This window comes from Mustela nivalis, assembly GCF_964662115.1.
Source record: "Mustela nivalis genome assembly, contig: HAP1_SCAFFOLD_2779, whole genome shotgun sequence".
Taxonomy (NCBI): domain Eukaryota; kingdom Metazoa; phylum Chordata; class Mammalia; order Carnivora; family Mustelidae; genus Mustela; species Mustela nivalis.
The window spans coordinates 1-10,796 of NW_028133886.1; the positions used below are offsets into that span (position 1 = coordinate 1).

A 10,796-nucleotide genomic window follows, 5' to 3' on the forward strand; every position below is an offset into this window, starting at 1 on the left:
GATGAAGCTTACGTATTTCCCCACTTGAGTTACTATGCCCACTTGGCACAATTTTTTGGAATCTTGTAAATAATACACAAGTGCACATACAAACACCCCACCTAAAGGAGTCTACTGCCTCAATAAGCTAACAGTTTGATTCTCATGAAACTTGTTTTATCTTGGAAGCCTAAAAAAGACTAGCTTTACATCAGTTATGTAAGAATGTTAAGGTTAACAGTAGACAAGAGAAGTAAGGCAATACTGACTGAAATGTTAACTGGGTTTAGAAGCAATCATAGGGACCTTCCTGAAACCTTAGCAATCTCTTCTAACAGAAGGTAAACTAAAAAGTAATCTGACACAAGTATGGTTGAAACTTTCTTTTTTTTTTTTTTTTTTTTTTTTGTAATTTGTTCACCAGCCTGAGAACAATTCATATACTCATTCATCACAAGTCTTTACGGAATGGTTTTAAGAAACATCCATTAGGGGCGCCTGGGTGGCTCAGTGGGTTAAGCCTCTGCCTTCAGCTCAGGTCATGATCTCAGGGTTCTGGGATCGAGCCCCGCATCGGGCTCTCTGCTTAGCAGGGAGCCTGCTTTCTCCTCTCTCCCTGCCTGCCTCTCTATCAAATAAATAAATAAAATCTTAAAAAAAAAAAAAAAGAAAAGAAAAAAAGATCCATTAGTTGGCTTTAACAAAGCCCCTAAACCTTGATTATTACCACTCACTATGAAAACATCACAAAGCTGGTCAATTCCAACATATGACTCTTACACCTCCTTATGAAGTTGAATTATTATTCACTGAACTGCTCCAGTGAATTTAGTACAAACTTGATTAAAAGTCTACATAAATTAACAGCACTCAAATTTGCTACTTCATTTTTAAATCCAAATTTCCCACTACTTCCAATACATACAAGTCAATCTTATCAATTAGGCTGTACATTCCTGTCCTTGCCCTATTTTTGTTTTTGCCTTCCTATTTTTAATCACAACATGTGGGACAGAACTTTGCAGATGAAAGCAAGCAGATTCATAATATGGGACTGACATTACGCATGTTTCAAGTGGTTAAACTAAGCACCTGGATGCCCCTCACACACTTTAATAATCTACTGTGAAACTACATGACATTTAAAAGGTCATGGCCTCCCATCCTTGAGTTCCTCTATTATTTCTTTTAAAGATTTTATTTATGTATTTGACAGAGAGATATCACAAGTAGGCATAGAGGCAGGCGGCAGGAGGTGCGGGGGAGAAGCACCACCACCCCCCTCCAAACAGAAAGCCTGATTCCAGCCTCAATCCCAGGACCCTGAGGTCATGACCTAAGCCAAAGGCAAAGGCTTAATCCACTGAGCCATGCAAGCACCCCCTTAAGTTCCTCTAGATACAGGAGACTGTTAAAACATCTTTAGAGCCTTTCAGATGTCTGGTGAAAATAATCAGTAAACCATTTCCTCAAGATTATGGTAGATTTTTAAGTTAAACCGGTAAACTTTGGGGAAGGGAAAAGAGGAATTTAAAGAAAAAATTTTTTGACAGTGAATTTTCATAATGTGGCTCTATACTTGTAGCATCACTGACAAACATATCTCCATTTTTTATTCATCTGCACACACCAGAAGGCAACCATCCTGCTTTAGCTGGACAACTATGCACCTCTGAGTCTGTTATCCAGGTGGAGAATCTAATCATACAGCCCTCCTCCTACTACTCAAAAAATAAGCTTTTATAGAGGCATAACAAGTGCCTCAGATCCCATAACAAATATATAAAACCTGTATGAATTCATGACAAACCTAAGAAAAATATATTTACATAAACTTAATAAACTTAATTTTACATTTGACGCTAACCACTTAGGATTCTCTCAATCATTAATGTATCTTTAAAAAAAAAAGTCTTCTTAAAAAAAAAAAAAAGTCTTCTTGCCCATAATAATCTTTTCACCTACTTCCTACATTTAAATATGTCAAAGTCCTAGATAACATAAACTCTGCCCCAACTCGTATTTTACCATTCTCTATGGTCTTAAAGTTTACATTCACTCAATACACACAGACCAAGTATTACCAACACCTTCCAATAAATTCCAACTCTTTTTAGTTTGGACCTATTCCCCATCACTCTGCCCAAGATTGTCACTTGTTACAAATAGAGAACAAGAGGTTACTCTTCAGGAATACAATAGAAATGAGAGATCAGCTTTTTATGATTATCTGTTTCCAAGTTTTATATAATACATACTATGTTTCCAAACTGGAAAAGGGTTTTGGAAAAAGTAACTAAGAACACTAAGGACAGGAACAAGGAAAAAGTTCCAAAACATTCCCTAATACTTCCAGTAATCAAAGGCAAGCAGGGTGGCACACCAACTCCTGACTTAACCACCTTACCTTAGGCCAAAAGTTAATTATAACAGAACTTTAACCTTTTCTCTGCCATATTAAGGCCTCGATCTTTTCCTATTTGATTTTTCATGGTTCTATCACTTCAATTATCCCCTTTGCACTTCTTCTGGCCTGTTCTTCACCTCTTTTGCATCATTTAAATTCTGCTTTCCGTTAACTTAAGCTTACATTTCTACACATGAAGCCAAACAGTAACATCAGTTATACTTCCATAAAGGCTTAAACTGTTAAGTGATACGTTTGTTATTTACAGAGCTTTTATTAACCATTCAGAATACCTCTCCTGTTCTCTCTAGTTCCTTTTCCTTCCTTATAAGTCTTAAGAATGGTAAACTGGTTACCTTTTTAACACTTTCTTCTTCCTCTTGGCGTTTCTCATAGTGTGAGAAGTCATCAAAAATCGAAGTGGTGTGCTTGTAGCTGGCTATGATTTTCAACACCTGCTTAGCCTTTTCCAGAGGCACTTCCTGAGTGTCCCTGGAGTTGGTCACTGGTTTATTCTCGTTGTTCTCTAGGCGAATGTGTCGCAGTTGGCTATTGGGAACGTCCTTCACAAAAATCCACCTGACATCAAAACGACCCTTCCATTTGTCCTGGGACCACACACCTGCACATGTGTTGTAGTCCACAGCAGATTTCATTTCTGCAACGCCACAGAAGTGTCCACTGCCGTTGACACTGAAAAGTAAGTAAACGGGGCCTTTCCCGTTCATGGAGCGATAAGCAGCATCCAGTCTCTTGTTACCGTGCTCTGTGCTGCACCAGATATTATACTTAATGGAACGGTGGATATCGTCCTCAGAGTAGCTCTTAATGATGAAAACCCGGCCATGTTTCAGATTCCAGTCAAAATCCTTGGGGTTATAGTTGTTAATGGACCGCAGCTTCTCCAACACTGGGTGAGGTTCTGAAGGAGTAGATCCAGATCCAGCCTGAGACTGTCCTACTCCATTACCATCCACCCCATTATGACCGAACCCACTGCCACGGTTCCGAGGTGCTACCCAGCGGGTTGGCTGAGTTGCCTGTTGCTGGACTGAGAGTTGGGCAGGCTGTGGTGGAGGTGGGGGCAATGGCTGTGTTTGTTGCCCCACGGATGCCTGAGCCACTGGTGGGCTATTGTTAGCCTGCTGACCTACAGGCTGGGGAGACCCCTGGGTTGGCTGCTGACCTATGTTCTGAACCAAAGCCTGTGAGGGGGCTTTTGCCACAGGACCCTTATTATCCCAAGTTCCAATATCCATGTTATGCTTTATTGGGGGTGGTGGAAGACTTGACCCTGCAATGCCATTCTTGGTCTTCAACTTCGGTTGCTGTTTCGCCGGCTTGCTAGCAATATCAGCCCAAGATGCTGGTTTTGGAGGAGCAATGGTTGCTGGAGGCAAACTATTGGAAGCCACGATGTTACCAGTAATGGACCCACTACCAACTGCAGAACCTACAACTTTTGGAACACTGCTTGCAACTTCTGTGCTACCCAACTTCAGTGCTGCCATCCCTTGGTCTATAGTATTCATGCCAGGAGCCTTATTGAGGGTCTCACTGGCAAAAGCTGACTGTCCATCAATCATGGCTCCACCTAAGGAGCTAGGTGCATAAGCATAATTGCTACTATATCCAGAGCTCTGAGTAGACTGTCCCTGAGAACTGTTATTTCCCCAAGCTGAGAAGTCAATCCCACTGGGAAAGAAATTAAAACCATGCTGACCAAGAAATGGAGTGCTACCCAGGGCTCCTGGTTGTCCGAACATTGCATCTGGTAGGAAGTGAGGCTCTCCGTTGCTCAGCTGTCCATAAGAAGTCAGATAGGGCATGGCTGTATCACCCCCAGTAGACCAAGCAGCTTCACCCAAAGAATAGGAGAAGCCAATAGAGGGACTGTAGTAACTGGGCAAATAGGAATCTGACATGGCAGTATATGCATTATTCTGTGAAAAGGAAAAAAAAAAGGCAAATCAAAATTAAACACAAAAATTAATAAAACAACAATAAGGACATTTCCTCTTCCAACTATTCACCCAATTCAAATGCGACTAGAAAAGCAACTATTTCAGGTGATCTCTTCCCATAAACTTCCTGGAATTCTTACACTGAAAGAGATTTTAGTTTCATAATTAAAATGTTTAAGCATTTCAAGTTAAACTGACATACAATTTAAGCCTTAACTTTAGCAGTATACAGTTTAGGACATACATATAAGCCTTAATTTTAGCACTAGAATTGAGGAAAGGGAAAACCCAGCATCTCACCAAAAGTATTAAGTCTTTGCTCTATAGAAGTGTTGAGATGATGCACTAAAAACCAGTGCTCTGTGGATTCAAGGAGTGTGAACTTTGACAGATCAGAGGAGTGTTCCTAAGAGTTTCCTATCAAAACCATACTATAATAGATAAGAAAACAATAGCAAGAACTGGAAATTTCAAGTTCTATCCCAAAAATCTGTGCAGCCGTTCCTCAACCATAAACCAAGGTTTATTACACTTAGTTTACATCATTAGCCTCTTGGCAAACCATTTGGGAACATTAGGAGATACGACTATTTAATTATAACCTGGAAGGCAATGCATAACCGCTTCCAAAGTTTAAAACTGAAAAATGTTGCTATCTGGTCTACTTCACCTATAAAATTAATGGCTTCAAATGCACACCTGACTTTTCCATTAAAACTAGGGGAATTCCAAAAATATTGAAAGTCTGTATCTTTAAGAATTATTCTAAGGAATAACCAAAAATATAAACTTACACTCAACTAGTCAGCACATTAGAAGACAGACTGCACTGCAAAAACCTCAATCATTCTTGACCTAAGTAAATACTGTAACTCACAGAATAGTCCAATAAGGGAGAAGCTGTAGATATAAAAAATTGGTCTGAATAGGTATGGATATAGCTCAACTCAAAACAGAGTATCCTAACTTCAAAATAGCTCTGGTACAGGCGTACACTTAACCTGATGAGCACTGAGTAATACATGAAATTGTTGAATCACTATACTGCACTCCTAAAACTAATGTAACACTGTATTAACTGCAATGGAATTAAAATAGCAGCTCTGGTACACAAGAAGCCGTTAACTACTGAATAAAGAATTTTGTTTTTAAGAAACTTGGATGACCAGAAGTATTATTATCTGTATTATCTGTATTATCAAAGCCAACACTATTCTCCCTAGCCAAACATAGCGCTTGAAAATTAAATGTTTCAACTAATACGGTTTGATAAAAATGGTCCTTTTCTCTGCCAATATTTTCCTTACCAAAAAAGGGGGAGAAAAAGTAAGTCTTTTCACACATCCCCTTAGGTTTAAGAGAAATCAGTTTCTCAAAGACAGTGTTAAAATTTTAAGACTCAAATCCATTAGGAATAAGAAATTCAGTCTATCATCAATGGATTAAGCCTTAAGGATTATTCCAACATAAGGCAATAAATAATGGTTAAAAGGTAGATGAACTACTCTTGATAAACTACAAAGATTTTTCAAGTTATCCATCTATTCAACCATGATTTCTACTCCCCCATACCCCAGAATTTTTTAAAGACATTCAAGCTTTAGCTTGAGAAGTAAAAAACGCACTTAATATCACAGGTTATGCCATCATATAGCTGAGTGCCTACACCTGAACTGGCAGGTTCCCACATGCCCCTGAGCTCAAAAATCTGAATTACACAATGTTTCACAAGAACTACCTAGAATTATGTTTCCAAATGCTCCCACTCTCCCTGTATGATTATGTAAGCAAAGTACTTCAATAGCAGGAACCTATAAATAGTTCATTCCTCTACTTCCTTCCTACTTTTCCTGATTAACTGGTTGCCTTCTCTGAAAACTTTTCCCAATCACTCGCTTAAATGGTTTCTTCACTCTCAATGGAGAAAATTTTACATGGGGGATCTAAAAGTTTTATGCAAGAATTAGGTCCAAATATGGGCATGCACCAATATGTCAAGTTTTCAAAATCTAGTGTATGGCATCTGTTCAGAATTTATATAGATATCTCATAAGCTTTTTCATTTTTTAGGGTATCTTCGATGAGTTACTGTAAGTTTTCCTTCTGGTTTATTAAATCTGTGGGTTTGTATTTATTAGCTAAAACCTTGTGAGTTATATCTTTGGGACCCAGAATATTAACACAAAAGAACTGACAAATGAAAGTAGTTTCTACATACACAGATCATGTTAATATATGAACCAATATAGACCTAAAAGAAATTAGAAAAACAAGTTACACAGCAAAATCCTCAATCATTTTTGATCTTCATTTGTGCCAAAGAGTACCTTATCTTTCTTTAACTCCATTTTATAAAATTCTATAGCTCCCACAAGTGAGAAACTAGAGGTGTACAAAATTGGTTTCTACAGATATAGACACATCTCAACTTGAAAAAGGAATACCTAAGTCCAAAAGTTAGGATAACCTAACAACCCACTAACTAGTGACCAGATGAAAAGGAAGATTGCAGTTCTACAGCACTAAATAAAGTTCAGGAGATTTTTTATTAGTTTTTTCCCATCACATATGCATCCAATTTTCCTAAAAGAAAAAGGTTTGGGGGGTAAAAAAATCAGAGTACTTAAACTGAGTATTCTTCAGTTTTGCACCGTTACATTCTTGGTAAGGAGAATTACTATCAGGTGCTGCTGGTATACTATAAAATGCTATCACTTCCAATCTCAGAATTCTGCTTGCTGTCAACAACGATGGGAATCTTAAGTCTATAACATCTGTAGTAACTCTTTTACCACACACGGACTGGTATTAAAAAAGTCACCCCCTGAAAATGAGATTCATTGATAAGGCAGAGAAAAAATACGGTATGTTACACCCTCTGATCAGGCATGTAAATGGTTAACTACTCACGGGCCTTGCCTGTGGACTCAAGTAAGGTTCAAAATCATCATCATTTAATCCATCCTTTTGATGTACAGATCCATTTTGTACTGAAGGGGAAAAGATTCAAATACATTAGGAGTGTCTCAATCGCACAACCTATCTCCCAAATTAAGCAAATCTATTCTAACCCGGAGAAAAGCCTCACTAAACAGAGCAAGTCAGTCTGAATTTCAGAAAAACGGATAAAGAGGAGAATGAAAGCGGAGCAATATTCGTCAATGAAAATGTCTCCCTCCACCCGAAGCAAGTTGATCTTAAAAAGGTCATTTTATTGGCTCCTCTAGATTTCAATCCCCTCCGGCCTCCCCTCCCCCATCACATGTGAGTACTTCCAGAGAGTGATCCACGAGGATGAAAAACAAAGGCCTTCTAAGACCTACAGGAAACTAAGGACCTGGGACATTTCAAAACCGAATCCACCCCCACCCTTAATGAATTACTCCTTGTTCACTGAAAAGCTGTTCGCCAGCTGCAAGAACACACCGAAAGGGTCAAATACTTAAGTGTGAGGCACCTGCGAACTAAGCGGCTTCCGAAAGGTCCTCTCCCTGGGGCGCTTCCCGGAGACCCCGCCCCCACTACTCGGCGTCCCCCCTCCCGGCCCAGGGCCACCGGCGGAGCTGGGCTCACCTTTGTTTCCTTGACCTTTTGGTCTCTGCGGGCGAAGAAAACGTCGCCGAGCAGCAAGTCGTCCAAGGAAGAAATGGAAAAGGAAAGACAAATTAAAGCCGGGTCGGAGACGGGAATAAAGGAGCAGGCCTGAAGGGAGGCGTCAGGAATGATGGTGAGGGGGAGGCTGAAAATGGGAGGCGGGGAAAAGCGCAGGCCGGCGGGGCCCGCGGAGAAAAAGCGGGGGACGCGCCAGAAACAACGCGAGGAGACTAGCGTTTCAAGGAAGGGGAAGGAAACAAGTAAGAAAACGAGGCCCGCTGAGAAGAGGGAACGCGGCGCGGCCGGTGGGCTCCGAGGCCCGGAGAGAAGCGGGGAGAGCGGGCAGAGGGCGAGGCGCTGGGCGCGGCCGGCCTGAGAGGCCCGAAAGCTGGCCAGCGAGAGGCGCCGCCTCGGCTCGGCCCGACCGGGGGCGGCGGGCCCGGGCCTAGTCGGGCTCCCTCTCGCCTCACACAATGGCCGAGGCATGCGGGCCGGGCCTGTACCTGCTCCAAGAGGCTGCTGGCCGACATGGCTCTCGGATCCTCGCGGGTAGCGACAGCGGTGGACTCTCGTCAGGGCGGCGGCGGCGGCGGATGAGCCCTGGCGGCGGGAGCAGGCGGCGCGGTGGCGGCTTTTGTCCCTGACACTCGGGGGCCTCGGCGGACGCAGCGGAGACACAGCGCGCGGCTCGGGCTCCGGCTCCGACTCGGCGACGCTCTAGCCCGAGAGCTCAACGCTCGTCTCTATGTCTTTACGCGCGCGCCCGCCCCTCGCAGCCGAAATAAGGGCGCCCAGCGGCGGAGGCGGACGGCGCGCGCGGCGCGACGCTGACTCTCACATTCACTCACCCACGCGGAAGGCGTCCGGCGCGAAGCACTCCGGGAAGGAAGGGACGAGGCCGCAGTGCCCTCTGGTGGGCTGGAGGAGCGGAAGCGGCGAGTGCGGCCTCCCCGCCCCCATCGCCTCGGGATTGGGGCCTATAGGAAGGTGGGGGCGGCCAGGGTCGCGCCACGAGGTTTTGACTAACACCTGGAGGGAGTAGCTTTAGCTGGAGAAAACCCACAAAAGCCGGTTTCTCAATGAAGAAGTCACCCCCGGAATGCGAGAGACCTCAGAATAAACCTGCCTCCCAGCTGCAAATGGCACCCCACCCCCATGGAAGAGTGGGTATCCTGATAGGGGTCACAGCCCCCAGGGAAACTTCACAGCCCCCCGAGAAATATGCACCACCACCACTACCAGCAGGGACCTCGTTATCCTCTGTTGGACTACAAAGAGAGTGCCCAAAAAACAAAAACATCCACAAAAAATCCGGTACCCTGCAAAAAAGATTTGACATTGCAGGGAGGACAATCTATAGCTCTTTTTTTAGGGAAGTCGTTGGCCACCGTGAATCTGTTAAACTGTGGCCTTTATTTCCAAGAAAAGCACACCACATACATCTACACAAAATGTTCCGTGTACTTTGAACAATTCCCAAGAATCTCTAAATCTATGGACTTGAAGAAAGAATGTCCTTATCTGGGGAAGGAGAGAAATTAACTCTACTTGAATATCTGCTGTGGGTTACGTTTTGTTGATAGGTGCTTTTTTTTTTTTTTTTTTTTTTAGATTTTATTTATTTATTTGACAGAGCGAGATCACAAGTAGGCAGAGAGGCAGGCAGAGAGAGAGAGGAGGAAGCAGGCTCCCTGCCAAGCAGAGAGCCCGATGCGGGACTCGATCCCAGGACCCTGAGGTCATGATCTGAGCCGAAGGCAGAGGCTCAACCCACTGAGCCACCCAGGCACCCCTGATAGGTGCTTTTGAACATTCTAAAGCAGCACCTTCCAAATAGTCTTTAGTCTCTGTTTGACAACTGGGGAAACAGAGTTAGTTAAGCAATGTGCCCAAGGTTGCAAAGCTATTAAATAGTCATGTGTATCTGACACTAAGAGAAACATAATAGTGTCCCTCCACGCCCACGAGAAATCCTGTATTCAGGAATCAAAATCCAGAGGAGATCCATAATATGGGCAAAAGCATCCTTAATCAGCAACAAACCCAAACTCATGCAGGGATTTTTGATCCTAGGACAGCCCATCTCCTAATAGCTTTATTATTGCAAATAGTAGTAAACAGATAAATAATGCACTATTAAGGATCAACCTGATACCATCCACTCTCTGGAAACAGGAGGCTTTGGTGGACTCAGTAGTAAAATAAATGATAACACAGCATCTTGGATTTTGCATTATAATTTTGCTCAAAGTGCTGAAAGCATTTTTTTTCTGCCCATAATCATATTTATATCATATTTATGGTTGGAAGGAATAAGATCAGACACCTATATATGTAATGGACTTCTGGAAAAGACAATAGAATGTCAAGTCTCAGAGCAGAGACCCCAGCAAGAGAATAAAGAAACCTAGTAACCTTTTTCTTTGAGATTGCCAGTTAACCCCATAGCCCACATTTTTGTATAAAATAAGCAGTTGCCTACAGTTACCCTTGAAAGCAGCATGATAGTATGAAAAGAGGATTGACTAAGAATCATGTCCTGGGAAGAGGAGAGACTAAATACTGGCCTCACCACCAGATTTGTAGCATTAAGTAAATTACTGGAAACTTTCAGAGATTTCCCCCATTTGATAAAGGGAAAATAATTACTTAACAGATTTGTTGTGAAGAAAAAGCTTAAAAATACAACAACACGGAAGCAAGTCTGGTACATTGCAGGTTCCTTTCCTGTACTCCCATTAAGGGATAATAGTGAAAATTCCCTCCTTCCAATGACATTTCTAGTGCTTTAAATTTTTCTTACAATAGTAACCCCTTGGGGTGCCTGGGTGGCTCAGTGGGTTAAGCCGCTG

General features: G+C 42.5%; 1 protein-coding gene across 2 annotated transcripts; it reads right to left on the reverse strand.

The window, feature by feature from the left end:
- Window positions 1-1,174: 1,174 nt before the first annotated feature.
- On the reverse strand, window positions 1,175-8,814 carry YTHDF2 (YTH N6-methyladenosine RNA binding protein F2). Of its 2 annotated transcripts, none has more exons than XM_082751261.1 (4): window positions 8,448-8,814; window positions 7,924-7,948; window positions 7,261-7,340; window positions 1,175-4,329 (listed from the first exon to the last, which is right to left on the reverse strand). In XM_082751261.1, exons 1-4 carry the CDS (start codon window positions 8,472-8,474, stop codon window positions 2,671-2,673), a joined length of 1,791 nt encoding a protein of 596 aa, XP_082607387.1. In that variant the 5' UTR covers window positions 8,475-8,814; the 3' UTR covers window positions 1,175-2,670. The 2 variants fall into 2 exon arrangements, with proteins under 2 accessions (XP_082607387.1, XP_082607388.1); XM_082751262.1 differs by having other exon boundaries at window positions 7,270-7,340; window positions 8,448-8,699.
- Window positions 8,815-10,796: the final 1,982 nt, after the last annotated feature.

Excerpts from the sequence above, each read along its gene's own strand:
- YTHDF2 (XM_082751261.1), bottom strand. The coding sequence starts at position 8,474 with ATGTCGGCCAGCAGCCTCTTGGAGCAG. Across the intron at positions 7,341-7,923 it reads AAAAGGTCAAGGAAACAAAG|TACAAAATGGATCTGTACAT; the intron begins GTGAGCCCAGCT and ends TTTCCCCTTCAG. Across the intron at positions 4,330-7,260 it reads TGAGTCCACAGGCAAGGCCC|AATAATGCATATACTGCCAT; the intron begins GTGAGTAGTTAA and ends TCCTTTTCACAG.